Source organism: Coregonus lavaretus, assembly GCF_964263955.1.
Source record: "Coregonus lavaretus genome assembly, chromosome: 37".
Lineage (NCBI taxonomy): Eukaryota > Metazoa > Chordata > Actinopteri > Salmoniformes > Salmonidae > Coregonus > Coregonus lavaretus.
In genome coordinates, this window is record NC_140024.1 from 7,411,283 (window position 1) to 7,428,437 (window position 17,155).

Here is a 17,155-nt window from a genome sequence, read left to right on the forward strand (position 1 = left end):
CCTGGCCCAGGTATCCTGGATGGATATCGATCTCAGTAGAGGATGCCTGGTTGTTCTTTAAAAGTAATTTCCTCTCAATCTTAAATAAACATGCCCCATTCAAAAAATACAGAACTAAGAACAGATACCCTGGTTCTCCTCAGACTTGACTGCCCTTGACCAGCACAAAAACATCCTGTGGCGTACTGCATTAGCATTGAATAGCCCCCGCGATATGCAACTTTTCAGGGAAGTTAGGAACCAATATACACAAGCAGTTAGGAAAGTAAAGGCTAGCTTTTTGCATCCTGTAACAGAAATTTGCATCCTGTAGCACTAACTCCAAAAAGTTTTGGGACACTGTAAAGTCCATGGAGAATAAGCGCACCTCCTCCAAGCTGCCCACTGCACTGAGGCTAGGAAACACTATCACCACCGATAAATCTACAATAATCGAGGATTTCAACAAGCATTTTGCTACGGCTGGCCATGCTTTCCACCTGGCTACCACTACCCCTGCCAACAGCTCTGCACCCTCCGCTGCAACTTGCCCATGCCCCCCCCCCCCCCCCCCCCCTCTTCTCCTTCACACAAATTCAGACAGCTGATATTCTGAAAGAGCTGCAAAATCTGGACCCCTACAAATCATCTGGGCTAGACAATCTGGACCCTTTCTTTCTAATACTAGCCGCCGAAATTGTCGCAACCCCTATTACTAACCGGTTCAACCTCTCTTTCGTAACGTCTGAGATCCCCAGAGATTGGAAAGCTGCCGCGGTCATCCCCCTCTTCACAGGGGGTGACACTCTAGATCCAAACTGTTACAGACCTATATCCATCCTGCCCTGCCTTTCGAAAGTTTTTGAAAGCCAAGTTAACAAACAGATCACCGACCATTTCGAATCCCACCGTACCTTCTCCGCTATGCAATCCGGTTTCCGAGCTGGTCATGGGTGCACCTCAGCCACGCTCAAGGTCCTAAACAATATTATAACCGTGATCGATAATAGACAGTACTGTGCAGCCGTCTTCATCGACCTGTCAACCACTGCATTCTTATTGGCAGACTAAATAGCCTTGGTTTCTCAAATGACTCCCTCGCCTGGTTCACCAACTACTTCTCAGATAGAGTTCAATGTGTCAAATCGGAGGGCCTGTTGTCTGGACCTATGGCAGTCTCTATGGGGGTGCCACAGGGTTCAATTCTTGGGCTGACTCTTTTCTCTGTGTATATCAATGATGTCGCTCTTGCTGCTGGTGATCCACCTCTACGCAGATGACACCATTTTGTATACATCTGGCCCTTCATTGGACATTGTGTTAACAAACCTCCAAACGAGCTTCAATGCCATACAACACTCCTTCCGTAGCCTCCAACTGCTCTTAAACACTAGTAAAACTAAATGCATGCTCTTCAATCGAATGCTGCTGGAACCCGCCCACCCGACTAGAATCACTACTCTCGACGGGTCTGACCTAGAGTATGTGAACAACTACAAATACCTAGGTGTCTGGTTAGACTGTAAACTCTCCTTCCAGACTCACATTAAGCATCTCCAATCCAAAGTTAAATCTAGAATCGGCTTCCTATTTCGCAACAAAGCCTCCTTCACTCATGCTGCCAAACGTGCCCTCGTAAAACTGACTATCCTACCGATCCTTGACTTCGGCGATGTCATTTGCAAAATAGCCTCCAACACTCTACTCAGCAAATTTTACGAGGGCATGTTTGTAGTCTATCACAGTGCCATCCATTTTGTCACCAAAGCCCCATATACTACCCACCACTGTGACCTGTACGCTCTTGTTGGCTGGTCCTCACTACATATTAGTCTCCAAACCCACTGGCTCCAGGCCATCTATAAATCACTGCTAGGCAAATCCCCGCCTTATCTTAGCTCATTGGTCACCATAGCAACACCAACCCGTAGTATGCGCTCCAGCAGGTATATCTCACTGGTCATCCCCAAAGCCAACACCTCCTTTGGCCGCCATTCCTTCCAGTTATCTGCTGCCCATGACTGGAACGAATTGCAAAAATCTCTGAAGCTGGAGACTCTTATCTCCCTCACTAACTTGAAGCATCAGTTGTCAGAGCGCCTTACCGATCACTGCACCTGTACACAGCCAATCTGAAATTAGCCCACCCAACTACATCATCCCCATATTGTTATTTATTTTGCTAATTTGCACCCCAGTATCTCTATTTGCACATCATCTTCTGCACATCTATCATTCCAGTGTTAATACTAATTGTAATTATTTTGCACTATGGCCTATTTATTGCCTTACCTCCATAACTTGCTACATTTGCACACACTGTATATATATATTTTCTGTTGTATTTTTGACTTTATGTTTTGTTTTACCCCATATGTAACTCTGTGTTGTTGTTTTTATCGCACTGCTTTGCTTTATCTTGGCCAGGTCGCAGTTGTAAATGAGAACTTGTTCTCAACTGGCTTACCTGGTTAAATAAAGGTTAAATAAAATAAATAAATAAATAAAATATGTCCTGGGGGAGGTAGAGGGACATGATGTTATCTTAGGGCAGAGTTGGACATGAATCATGATGGAATACAAATTAGGATGAGTATGGCAGATGTAACATGAAACAGGTATTCTGAGGTACATGGGGTTAGAGAAAGGTGAGTTAAGGGGAGGTTAGGACATGATGACACACATTAGGATAGGTACGTATTACAGAAATGGGGCTGGTAACTTGAGAGAGGTATTTTGAGCTGTGAACCAGTATTTTCACAGGGCTTCAAAGCAAATAAAAGCATCATGGAGTAGACTTGTTTGATCTAATATTAAAGCGGTTTCTTTACGACTTACTACACTGTACCGTACAAACACCACAACACTGGATGACACTAGCTGCATTTACCATGTCACTACAGCCAGTCTCTGCAGTAATGCACAGTAATGCGTATTATGATGTACTATATGGACACCAAGCTATTACAGTCTACAGCAAAAACGAGAGTAGATAATTCCCTCAGGGCTCAACCTCCATCCCTACTCTCCCAACCATCTTCCCTCTCTCTGGCACTTGCTGTGTCCTGGGATAGCCCTGCATCCTCATGGCAACTTACTCCAGCCAAAGCTCCCCCTCTCCCTGCCCATGTCCAGGCTCATCCCCCATTGCCTCTATTTTAAGACAAACGCTTCATTACTTCTACAAGCCAGGCTCTGGCAATCACGAGTCCTGGATTATTCATAGGCATTTACTTTTAGTTTTTAAACTAACGCATTGAAAATTAATTTACAGAATTTTCTCTCTATCTTTTATAAGCTATTAAAAATGCAGATTAATATTTCACTGAGAGTGATCGAGAGAGTGTGAGAGAGGGGAAATGAACAGGGAGAGAGCGAGTGCTAAGGTTTTCTTTGGAGTTCTAAGTGATCAGCAAGATATTTATTTTACTCTTATGTGAAAATTTTATGGGCCACAGTAGGTTGTAGTTGATCTGTAGAACTGCTTGTTTTGCAGGCGGCCTCGCCTAAAGCCTAAAGCTGAGTCACAGAGGTGTGAATTGACTGCTAGTGTCCTCAGTTTCCCCTGTCTCTGTCTCCTCTCTGAACCCCAGACTATCAAGGCCACCTCTCCGCTGGGGGACCCTAGAGTGACCTATAACCTGGAGGATGGGATGGTGCCGGAGACCAACATGCCTGTACGCTTCTACCTGACCCCTAACCGTGAGGATGGCTCTGCCTCCATCCTGGTGGCTGAGCCCCTGGACTATGAGACCACCAGGAACTTCATACTGAGGGTCCGGGCTCAGAATGTGGCTGCAGTCCCCCTGGCAGCCTTCACTACTGTCTATCTTAATATCACAGGTAAGACAGATCAGTACTACCTGCTCATATAACAACCCATAATACTTAACTATCCCTTTTAACTTCCATTCCAGCAGCCTTGACTCAACACTGACTGTATACCACCATCGCGCTCTCTCTCTCGCTCTCTCGCTCTCTTGCTCTCACTTTGTCGCTCTTTCTCTCTCTCCTCCAGACTCTCTCTCTCCTCCAGACTAACCTCAGAAAGCATGATGTACTGGGATTTTTATAAAAATTTAGTTGATTTCCAGCCTTCTGATCCGAGCTTAATTTCCCATTACCACGGCTTATTACTGCAGTTCAGCCCACCCCTGACCCTCCATTCCAAAATAGCTTTCATTCCCACCGTAGCCCAGACCCAGACTCCCTCCTCTTATCCTCCCCCCTTCCCTCAAACCCAGACTCCATCTCCCCCCTCTATCATTCATGAGAGTTAGTCTTAAACCAGAGAGACATAATTAATCTGGCCAGACCCTCCTCACTCCTTCACCTCTCCTTCTCCTCTCCCTTATCTGTCTTAATAAGTGAGCCTTCAGTCTTCTCCAGAGGATGGAGGGAGGTAGGGAGGGCTGGAAAGGAGGAAGGGAGAGGGGGAGAAGGGGAGGAGAGGGTTGTAATGGATTTAAGACCAATGTTTAATTCATAGATTAAGACATTTGCTGAAGAAAATACAACATGGAAGTGTATCGTATCTCTGAATGCATCCGAGCCGTTATAGTTTTGGGGTTTGGACTAACTATCCTGAAATGTTATCTTCTGAAGAAAAACATTTTATTGAAGTTTCTAGTAAAGTTCTTGTGATAGTTCTCTATAATAACTAAGAAAGTGGTAAATGAGTTAAATAAATGACTCTAAAAGCTGTTTGTATTATTTCTCTGTGGAAACGGTTGAATGGTGAAAAATAGAGAGAGCTCTCAAGTGTCACAAAGAGGTCTTTGAAATTGTTCAATACATCTCCAGGAGTTTGAAGGTCTACATTCATCTCTGTCAACAAATGTTTAGCCACAGAGACTAACAGACGCGGAATGGAGTCTGCTGCCACCCTGTTTTACAGCCTGCTGCTTGAAAGACACTCTGCTCCTTATGAAACCCTTTCACTGAGAAAATACTGAGCCAAATGATGACGGATAATGCTGGTGTTTTTCTCTGCTAGATGTCAACGACAATGTTCCCTTCTTCACCTCGTCCATCTACGAGGCGTCGGTCACAGAGGGGGCAGAGGTGGGGACGTTTGTTACGCAGGTGTCATCCAATGACCTGGACCTGGGACTCAACGGAAAGGTGACGGAATGCTTTGGAATAATGGAAATACAAACAACCATCCTATATCAGCACTCCTACTCTGAGACATTTTGTGAATGCAGGTCCTGATTCTGATATATTTCTCAGAAAAGCTTAAGTATTTGCGGAACTCCAGGCCTAGTGTTGTCGACCACTGTTTTTACTTTAAATCCATGTGAACAATCCACCACTATGTAACTGGATAAGACCAGAAACCACTCAAGTGTAAACCCACAGTAGCAATTCCCCTTTTCATTTCACCTTGGAGTCTTATACCGAAGGTAGAAAATGGAAAAACCCATCTATAGTCCATAGTTCAGTAGGAGAGTGTTCCTGTAGCCTGGCCATAAAATCTGTACTTCGGTTCAGCTTCCTGTATAAAACGTACAATACAGCACTTCACACATACTGAAGCTCCCCCCTTTCCTGCAGTTAAATGACCTAGTGGCCTCATGGGTGGAATGTTATTCATATTTTTCATAATTTCAAAATTAATAAACATATTTTTTTTAACCGCTGAAAATCCGTTGATTCTATAATAAACGGTTTTGTTATATTTCAGTCTTCTGTGATGTATTTAAAGTGTAATATTGGAATGCAAATTCAAAATGTAATCCATTTCAACTCTATACTGTATATAACATGGTACAGGTGCCTTTTTTTTAAGCCCAAAACCATGTGAGTGAGGTGTATACTTCTGTTTCAAATTAGATTTGTTTAAGACTACCAAGAAACACTCTGTGTGACCCTGATTTAGCCCACTGCAGTAAAAGCTTATTAAGGACACAAGTGTTGAGAAGACACACTCACATGCACACGCTTGCTCGCACGCACGCAAACAGGTACACTTGAGCGCACACATTCTCACACGCATACACACACACTCACTGCATCGTCTACATTTCATGCTGCTTTTCTTGATCTCTGTCTTGATCTCTATACACACATAATCATGCACGCACACACACACACACGTTCCCACACGCACACAAACAGTACGGGTAGTCTACTCATAATTGAATTCTCAGTACGAGGACACCATGGCTATCGGCACAAAGGGGTGCATAAAATGTACTCAGTTGTTTGCATGCACAGTGTCCTTGGCTGCTTAATTGCTTGCGCTCTCTGAGGCAGGCTGAATCATAGATACCATGCAGGCCCACATTTAGATAATGAGTATCATTGGTGGACGTGAATATGAAAATTATATTTCACGCCTGTTTAAATGTGTCTGTTTTTTTTACCCATAACTTGACCCCGCCAACCTTTTTATTATGGCATTACATTTAATTCAGCCTTTAATTTTTGCTCTTCCCCTGTACAACCCCATTTATTTTCTGACCCACGCCGTTTCCATCCTCTAGCTCAATGAATTTTACTGAACAACTTCCTGCGGCTGTTGAATGCTTTTATTCAGTTTGAACATTAAAATTAGGTACATTATTTTTTGGTGAATAGACTTCAGTCTCCTGCTTTAAACCGAATTATAACAACGTAGCTTTGTTTTATTGATATAGAAATATATTGTCACATGTGGTTGAGTTGAATGAGGTCTGTCTGCTCCAGAGTAGTTAATTAAAGTTTGGTTAAATAAGTACGTGTGCACACATCCACCCCAATAGAGAGATAAATGTATCAAATGCATGGTGTTTTAGACTATTTTGAGAGACTCTGCTGTTTGAATAAAACTATTATTCTCTCTCCCCTGTCTCACTCACCTATCTTTGGTAATCCTTACTCTGTAACTCTATCTTCCTTGTCTTTCTCACGTCCATCCTTTCTTACTCATCCCTCGTGTATCTCCAACGTCCTTTCCTCTCTTTCCACTCTTACTCCATCCATACCCTTCACCTTCTCCATGCCACTCGCTTTAACCTCATTCTTCATGCTCTTCTACCCTGGCCTCCTGCTCCCCCTTCTTCCTCCTTCTCTCTCGCTGTCTGTCTCAGATCTCCTACTCCCTGCTGAACGACCGCAGTGGGGACTACCAGTACTTCCGGATTGACCCTGAGCTGGGCTCCATCTACACAGAGGCCGTGTTTGACCGTGAGACCAAAGGCTCCTACCTGCTGGAGGTCAAGTCAGTGGACGGCTGGGAGTCAGCCCGACCTGGGAAACATGGACAGCCCAACTCAGGTGAGGCCAGCTCAGATCAGCTAGCTCATCAGCTCAACAGGGCTGGAGGATGAGAGAGAGAACAGTAATGCATGCAGTATGCACACAGTAGCAAGCCTTATCAAATTGTGACGACTTAGGAATACACTGTGTGCATTGTCTGAATACATTCAAATACATTTGAAAATGAGCTCCATTTTCTGACAGGCCTTGGTAGTACAGTAGGAGGGCTGGGTTTGGATTGCAGTCTCAAGACGTCATTTACAGTGGCTTGCGAAAGTATTCACCCCCCTTGGCATTTTTCATATTTTGTTGCCTTACAACCTGGAATTAAAATTTTAAGATTTTGGGGGGTGTTTATCATTTGATTTACACAACATGCCTACCACTTTAAAGATGCAAAATATTATTTCTTGTGAAACAAACAAGAAATAACACCAAAAAAATTGAAAACCTGAGCGTGCATAACTATTCACCCCCCCCCCCCCGTCCCCCCCGTCCCAAAGTCAATACTTTGTAGAGCCACCTTTTGCAGTATTTACAGCTGCAAGTCTCTTGGGGTATGTCTCTATAAGCTTGGCACATCTAGCCACTGGGATTTTTGCCCATTCTTCATGGCAAAACTGCTCCAGCTCCTTCAAGTTGGATGGGTTCCGCTGGTGTACAGCAATCTTTAAGTCATACCAAAGTGTCTCAATTGGATTGAGTTCTGGGCTTTTACTAGGCCATTCCAAGACATTTTAATCTTTCCACTTAAACCACTCAAGTGTTGCTTTAGCAGTATGCTTAGGGTCATTGTCCTGCTGGAAGGACTGAAACAGGTTTCCCTCAAGACTTTCCCTGTATTTAGCGCCATCCATCATTCCTTAAATTCTGACCAGTTTCCCAGTCCCTGCCGATGAAGGAACATGGTGTTCTTAGGGTGATGAGAGGTGTTGGGTTTGCGCCAGATATAGCATTTTTCTTGATGGCCAAAAAGCTCAATTTTAGTCTCATCTGACCAGAGTACCTTCTTTCATATGTTTGTGGAGTCTCCCACATGCCTTTTGGCGAACACCAAACGTGTTTGATTATTTATTTCTTTAAGCAATGGCTTTTTTCTGGCCCCTCTTCCGTAAAGCCCAGCTCTGTGGAGTGTACGGCTTAAAGTGGTCCTATGGACAGATACTCCAATCTCCGCTGTGGAGCTTTGCAGCTCCTTCAGGGTTATCCTTTGTCTCTTTGTTGCCTCTCTTATTAATGCCCTCCTTGCCTGGTCCGTGAGTTTTGGTGGGCGGCCCTCTCTTGGCAGGTTTGTTGTGGTGCCATATTCTTTTCCATTTTTTAATAATGGATTTAATAGTGCTCCGTGGGATGTTCAAAGTTTCGGGTATTTTTTATAACCCAACCCTGATCTGTACTTCTCCACAACTTTGTCCCTGACCTGTTTGGAGATATCCTTGGTCTTCATGGTGCCGCTTGCTTGGTGGTGACCTTTGCTTAGTGGTGTTGCAGACTCTGGGGCCTTTCAGAACAGGTGTATATATACTGAGATCATGTGACACTTAGATTGCACACAGGTGGACATTATTTAACTAATTATGTGACTTCTGAAGGTAATTGGTTGCACCAGATCTTATTTAGGGGCTTCATAGCAAAGGGGGTGAATACATATGCACGCACCACTTTTCCGTTATTTATTTTTTAGAATTTTTTGAAATACGTTATTTTTTTCATTTCACTTCACCAATTTGGACTGTTTTGTGTATGTCCATTACATGAAATCCAAATAAAAATCCATTTAAATTACAGGTTGTAATGCAACAAAATAGGAAAAACGTCAAGGGGGATGAATACTTTTGCATGGCACTGTAAGTCTGAGCTGCGGCTTGTCTCACTGGTGGGGAGGGATCCTCTATCTCTCTCTCCACCAGATATGCTTATCTCTTCCCAGAGGGGACTTACACCTGCTGATGAACAACCAGACAAGGTCTTATGGAGAATGTTTTTTTCATTCATATTATCATAGATTATTAAAAGTTGCTTTCAGTCAGCTTCGCCCTAAATGACATTTCTGACAGCGTAAACACCACTCAAATATAAAAAAGGCAGGGAGTAAAAAAAAAGTGATTTTGCAGTGCTATAAATGTTAGATGAGGATGATATAAAGATGAGGGACGACTAGGGGCTTCAGAGTGATGGAGACTCCTCCCAGAACAGTGCTCTGTTGCTTAGCATGTAGAATGAGTCTCTATAGGGTCCTCAACCCTCCCTCCCCCCTATCTCCCAGCAACTGGCACCTACAGCCTGTCTTATACAACATACTGACATGGAGGTGTGAATCGTGGGGAAAAAACACATTCGCACATGCAAACACACACACGTTCTCAATTTCTCTATCCCTCTCACTCACTCGACTAAAGAATATACTGAATGAAATCGGAGGAGCCTAGGAGTAGGGCGATGTTGTGATCGATGACAGCTGTTAAAAAACTAAAAGAAAGACGACTAGACAGAAGAAAAGAGGAGAATTGAGGAAGGGTTGTAAACACGACCTTGATGCAATAGCAGTGTTTACGAGGAAAGAGCAATCTGTCACGGTATTGATGCTGCGTACTTTCCACGCTTCTCTGTGTGTGTCTGGAACACAGGAGAGGAGGAGACACACCAATTGACGATGGCTGGATCTGCCCAACAGATATGTCCTCCTTCTCCTCTCCTCCGTCAGACTCAGAAAGGCGTAAAAAGTTGGAGGTTGTGGCTTGTTTTGTTGCTATGCTGCATTATCTCTGTGTAAAACCGCAAGCTATCTTTGCAAACAGCTTACATAATTGATCTTATCTTGAAGAGTGTATTGCAAATTATGTTCCTTTTCATACACATATCAAAGGGAGCTAATTATATTGGGATGCCCCCCCCCCTCCCCCCAAGAGGCTCTTTTCACATCTGCCTGCGGATTGCTTCAAAAAGAAAACAGTCAGAAAGAAAAGAGTCAGACAGAGAGAGAGAGAGAGGGAGAGCAAGATAGAGATGTGAGGAATAATAGAGGGTGAAGATAGGAGGATGGAGGGAGAAATAGAGGGATGAAGAAGAGAGAGGGAGAGAGGGGGGAGGATATGTTCAGGTTGACAGAATAAGAGCGGGCCTGGCGTTTAATCTCTCACTCTGTGCTCTCTCTCTCTCCTTCCTTCAGACACGGCGTACGTGAGGGTTTTCATCAGCGATGTGAATGATAACAAGCCTGTCTTTGCTCAGACGGTGTATGAAGTGGATGTGGATGAGGATGCCGATGTGGGCTTTGCCATCCTGACTGTCAGTGCTAATGACGAGGATGAAGGTACGTGGTGGAGTGGGAGAACATAAGTCACTTCCCTGTCGTTCTCACTCCCGTGGCTCAGTGAACTTGTGAGAGGTTACGAGGGCTCTCCATCTCTCCTAAGGTCATGACCCTGAAGAAAACACAGTATGGTTGAGATGCCCTATTTTTATAAAGTATGTTTCACATTGATTTCATGTTATCGATTGTTGGTGTGTCATATAGCTTGTCAAGGTACTGCGGTGTAAACAGAATATAAATCAGCTTTTTTTTATATAAACTGCATAAGTCTCCATATGGCTTCCCCATAGCTCAGAAAGGACATCCTTAACATCGCAATAGGCTCATCAACTCACAGGTCAGGGACTGCACACACACAGCACACAGCAAATCTACTCTCTCTCTCCTGCAGCGAGCCCTATAATAACTCTCATCCTATGGGCACCATCCATACCCCTCTCCCATCCATCTCATCCTATACTAACACACTGCCATTTATTCACCTGACTCACCCTCATTCAGCCGGCTCTAACTCACATGACCCCGCTACAATAAATCCATTGTGAAGCATTTCATCTCCTCTGGTGCTGCGGTAGCTAGCTATCAGTCCGCTACTGGAATAGGAGAGGAGTGGAGAAGGGGGGGGCGTAGCTCCATAATGTCAGACATTTATCATGTCGGAACGCGTAGGCCTGTGGAGCGGCAACCACCTCTCTGTGATGAATGAGCCTGGCCGCGCCACCAGCTCCATCTCTGCAATCTCAATACACAGCACCACGCGCGAGGGGACAGTCTCCGGGCCACTTTGGGTAATAAAGCACACGTGCGGGGCCAGCTATGCTGATGGGCCGACACCCCCGAACAGATTATCACCACCCAGGGAGCCAGGGAACCTGGAACGCAGAGAAAGAGAGAGACAGAGAGGTCTTTCTCCTTTACTGAGCTGATAAGAGTTCCTGGAAGTGGAAGCAGACCGTTTCTTTTTGTTTTCCTCCTGTCAGCTTATAGCCAGGGAAAGTGGGAAGGTCTTTTTAACACGTACAAGTGGGAATAGGATTTCTCTTGTGTTTGTTTATTCATTTTGTTTGTTTACACTGCGTTGCTCGCTCTGTGCATGCATGGTCTCCACTGGGATTTGAACTCAGCAGTTTGAAGGGGGAGAGGAAGCTCAATTGAAAACATATCTATTCACAAGTCATTCTAATGTTTCATTAGCACTGCCAACACAACAAACTACTCAGGATTAGGGATTACTGCTCTGCTCTGTTCTGGCGTCCTCACTTTCATGTTGCAAATAAGCTATGAATCTTTTATGTCTTTGGAGATTCCTCCATTCTCCCTCTCTTGAGTTGTTATGTATTGAATCTGATTGAGATTCCAAAGAGTCTCTTCTCAATAATTGGATTCTGTATAGAACTGCTGATCAGCTGATAGACCTTATTACAATTACTTTGTGAAGCAAAAAATGAAGAAACTTCCTGAAATGTTAAGCAGGCCTATTACCTGGATTCAGTCAGATCTCATTTGAAAAAGGAAACTTTGATTCTTGAAAATGTTATCTATATATGTTAAATTCTGTGTATGTGATGCTCATGGTGTCCCATTCTGCTTACTACATATATCTCAGTCACCACATTGTTCTGTTTAGGCGCCAATGCTAAGCTACGCTACCAGATCACGTCTGGCAACACTGGCGGGGTGTTTGACGTGGAACCAGAAGTGGGCACCATCTTCATCGCCCAGCCTCTGGACTATGAGCAGAACAAGGGCTACAAGCTGCTGGTGCTGGCGTCGGACGGGAAGTGGGAGGACTATGCGGATGTGATGGTCAACGTGGTCAACAAGAACGACGAGGCGCCAGTGTTCACGGTCAACGAGTACTATGGTTCTGTGACTGAGGAGCTGGATGGATCGCCTGTGTTCGTGCTTCAGGTATGTGTGAAACACTCATTGAATCATACGGTAATCTTTATTTGTCACATTATTATGACAACAGATACAAATGATCTATTAAGTCATCACACATGTATTAGTAGAAAATAAGGGAGAATAGTATGATATACAGTATCAGACGTCTGAAATCTCATGAGAGTATTTTGTCATCAACTCAACCGTGTTATGACTCTATCTGTCAACGTGAAAAACAGAGGTTTTGATGTGTATTTTAAATGTTCTCTTTCAGCTTTTCCATCAGTATCTCAAGAGCTTAAAATTATAAGGTTTGATCTGCATTTTTTTAAAAACTGAGTTACTGGCATAGCCTTGTTCTGTAAAATATCCTGTACCTACTACATGATAGATAACTGAAAGATAACAATTATTCCAACCATATATCTCAGAATCATCTTTTTGCAGATAGAACCTTAAAATTCCAAGGTCACACAATTATGTCAGTCAGAATGTGTCATTGTGCCCCGGGAGGTTACAGACACTCTTTTACCCAAGCCTTTATGTCCTCAGACTGAATTGCATGAGATGACATCATGCTGTTTTTCATTCCAACATCCCTGTTTTAAAAGATTCTTCAGACGGGATATCTGGTACAAGCTTTAGACCAGTAGCAGTTTTTCCCCCAACACTCCATAGTAGCTCATTGGTTTCATTTCACGTACAGTACCTGACACTCTGCAATTCTCATGGTAGACTTAAACATGTTGCTCTGCCTGGGTATTGATTGGGGCTAAGGTGAGGAGAGTGAAAGTTGTACACGTAGCCGATATACTAGAGTTGATCACTGCAGAGCAGGTAGGTGTGAAGTTAGCGCTTCAACCAACCTGATGGATGACTCCAGTCAGTAGGCTTCAATAATTAAACAGTGCTGAACTCCATAAAAAAAGTTTGCGCGCTGCAAATTAAAAAGCTTCACCGAGTACATTCCCTTTGATGTTGTAGGTAACTGCTACTGACCCAGATAAGGATGCTGACCAGGAGGCCCTGCGGTACTCCCTCCATGGCCAGGGAGCTGAGAGCGAGTTCATAATTGATGAGGTGACGGGGAAGATCTACGCTCAGAGGACTCTGAACCGGGAGGAGCGGGCCGTGTGGAGGTTTGTGGTCCTGGCCACAGATGAGGGCGGCGAGGGTCTGACCGGATTCACTGACATCATCATCAACGTGTGGGACATCAATGACAACGCACCCATCTTCACCTGTGCCCCCGATTGTCATGGCAACGTGCCGGAGAACTCCGCCCCCGGCACCTCTGTCATGGAGATGACGGCCACCGACCTGGACGACTCGGCCGTGGGCCAGAACGCTGTGCTCTCCTACAGGATTGTGGGTAATACGGGTACAGGTGGCGGCGGCTCTGACATGTTCAGCATTAACCCGTCCACGGGCACCATCTCGGTGGCAATGAGTGGCCTGGACCGGGAGCAGGCAGAGGCCTACCTGCTGGTGGTGGAGGCCAGGGACGGGGGTGGCATGACGGGCACGGGTACCGCCACCATCAGGGTGACAGACGTGAACGACCATGCACCCAGGTTCACGGAGCGGTCCTGCATGGCCAGGGTTCCTGAGAGCAGTGAGCCCAACGCGGTGGTGCTGGAGCTGTCTGCTGAGGACTGGGACACAGGAGAGAACGCTCAGCTCACCTTCAGTGTGGTGGCAGGAGACCCAGAGCAGAAGTTCTCCATGGTGAGCCACCGGCAGGAGCAGCGTGGCACCCTGAGGCTGAAGAAGAGGCTGGACTACGAGAGGCCCAGCGAGCAGCGCTTCAACCTCACCCTGAAGGTCGAAGACCTGGACTTCTCCAGCTTCATCCACTGTGTCGTAGAGGTAGAGGACTGTAACGACCACGCACCCATCTTCATCGCGCTTTCCCAGCCGCCGGCACCCCTGCCCGAGGACGTGCCCGTGGGCAGCAGTGTGGCAAGGCTGACAGCCAGCGACTCTGACTCAGGCCAAAACAAGGAGATCACCTACAGAATCCTCCAGAAGTCAGACCCTCTGGGCCAGTTCTCTGTAGACCAGTCTGGTCTAGTCACTGTGACCAGCGCTCTGGACAGAGAGACAGCAGCACAGCACCACCTGGTCATCCTGGCTACTGACCACGGCTCTCCGGCCTTGACGGGCAGCGCCACCATTCAGCTGGCCCTGCTGGACATCAACGACAACGGGCCGGAGTTTGAGGCAGCGTACGCCCCAGTGGTGTGGGAGAACATCGCTGGTCCCCAGCTGGTCAGACTCAACCAGACCTCCACACTGCTGCGGGCCGTAGACCGAGACTCAGCGGAGAACGGATCTCCATTCTACTTCAGCCTTCCCTTAGAGCTACACCACAGCAACGACTTCTACCTGCAGGATAACGGAAACGGCACAGCCACCATCACGGCCCTGAGGGCCTTCGACCGGGAGAGGCAGAAAGAGTTCCTCCTGCAGATCATCATGAGTGACAGCGGCCATCCGCCCAAGACGGTCACCAACACTCTGACCATCACCATAGGAGATGAGAATGACCATGCTCACCAGGCGGGAGAGAAGGAGATTTTTGTCAACAGTCACAGAGGTGAGATCCCTGCCATCATCAATACACTATAATGCATGTATTCATGGCACAGCAATGAGAGAACAAATTCACAAAGTGGTATATGAATGAGGAGCAAATCATTACCTTTTCCAGGGCTTGAAGGTTTTGCTTCACCCTGGAGGTTATGAAAAGAAACCATGTCTGTTTTGTTGTTCTCGCGCCTTTTTAGGAGCAGCTGTAGGAGTGAGCAATTAGGTATAGCTGAGTCTCTTTTCTCCTCTTCAGGGTTGACTATCTAGTCCAGGTTCATACCTCTCCTTTCACAAAATGAGTCAATACATCATGTTCCCTTGTTGAAGTGCAGTGGAGAGTTGTTGGTAATATGTGTTGACTAGTTTCTTTCAGACACATTTTCTTGTTGCCTTGCAGTGATTATGATAGCCTTTCTCTCTACAAGCATTCGTATGTAGCCTGCTGTTTTCAGAACACTTTAATATCCATGTGAAGAGTGCTCTTTTTTACGATACCCCTTCATGACACACACACACACACACACACACACACAGAGAGACCCTTGAGAAAATCAATGTTCTTTGCCGACAGGGAGGATGCCGACTACAGTCCTGGGGAAGGTCTACGCTCCAGATCCAGATGATTGGGACAACAAGACCTATGCCTTTGAGGGACATGTGCCCAAGTAAGACATCTCTATCTCTCTTCCTCTGTGTTTCTCTCTCTTTCCCTCCCTCCGTCACCCTCTCTCAATGCTCCATAAACCTTGAGAGTGATGTCTCCCGACAGCCTCTCTGTCATTGATGTTGTGGATCTGCACCTGAGACGAAGGTGCGAGACGAGCAGAGCAGAGGAACCCTGAGTGACAGGGTGTTTTTGAGACGGTTGCCTTGAGATCTCTGTGAAGGCTCAACAGCTACAGTGGTGTTCAGAACATATCATACCATGTGACACCTTGACGGCCTCAAATCCAGAAGCATGTTGACTACCATTGCCACTGCACTGCACTCACATACAGAAACTCAGATTGACTGTAATCTTCTCCCAGAGAATCTGTTCTTTCAACACACATAGCTACAGTATGTTGTTGAATCTATACAGAGTTAATATTTAATCTAGCATCTCTCATCTTCACTCGAGTAGAGAAACTTCTGCATTACTCGATAGGGAAAAGGTTAGAGTCCAGTTTACTAATTTTGACACATCATATTAAACACTGTTGGATTTGAAGATGATAAACCAACTCATCTCAATGTGTCTCCTTCACTATTTGATGTGCCTGGGATCTTGCTTTGATTCCCAGTGTAATTAAACTTGAATGAGCTCAATTACAAAGGAAGTATGAAGTTGTGGACCACAAGGAGTTGCTTCCGCTCATCTTTTTCTCTCTTCTCTTTTATAATCTCCCCTTCCCCTCCACTTCTTTCCTCGATCCTCTCCTCTCTTCCTCCCTCCTCCCTCCCTCTCTATTCTCTCCTCCCCCATAATTTCCTATTTTCTATTTTTTTATCCTCTCTCGTTCTGCTGTCTTTTATCTATTCCTTCTTTGATTCTGCTGTTTTGAATCTTTGTGTCTTAATCTCCTCTCTCTGGCTCCCAAAGTCTCTCAGTCATTTCTTCTCTTTTATGCCAACCCAGTATTCATTCACAGTGGTGTATCACCAAATCTAACTGTAGATGCACCACAGGCTGCTCATTTTAAATGCAAAATATGAAGAATTGATGTTGCTGATGTGGTTTTTGATGCCTCCTCAGTTACTTCATCCTGAACAAGCGGACGGGCTTCCTCATCATTAAGGAGAACACTCCCCCGGGCAGCTACGAGTTTCAGGTGCGCGTGTCAGACGGAGTGTGGCCAGACGCTGTCTCTGGGGTAATGGTGTATGTGAGGGAGCTGCGTGACGAGGCCATCTACAACTCTGGGTCTCTCCGCCTGGCAGGTACAGTACAGTACACATGGCCTCTGAACCTTGACCTATGACATCAGGGGTCGGATTGTTTTATATTGTTTCATGTTATCATATGAAGATTATTTCTTATGTTTATAAGAAATATATTTTCAAGATACAATGTATGGGTTAGTAACAGTGGAAATATGTCATTCTTGGAAATATGTCATTCTGAACTTTAAAAAAATTATAATTAGACAATGTTTTGCTTCC

The 17,155-nt window shown here is 45.2% G+C and overlaps 1 protein-coding gene across 1 annotated transcript in view; it reads left to right on the top strand.

Moving 5' to 3' along the window:
* The window catches only part of LOC311111753 (neural-cadherin-like), a gene marked incomplete at both ends in the record, with an annotated part of 182,747 nt that overhangs the window by 106,109 nt on the left and 59,483 nt on the right, over positions 1–17,155 (top strand). The window contains 8 exon segments of the mRNA XM_084154568.1: positions 3,573–3,822; positions 4,976–5,103; positions 7,053–7,239; positions 10,391–10,534; positions 12,162–12,445; positions 13,406–15,020; positions 15,585–15,678; positions 16,749–16,933. Coding sequence (XP_084010694.1) covers positions 3,573–3,822; positions 4,976–5,103; positions 7,053–7,239; positions 10,391–10,534; positions 12,162–12,445; positions 13,406–15,020; positions 15,585–15,678; positions 16,749–16,933 — 2,887 coding nt within the window.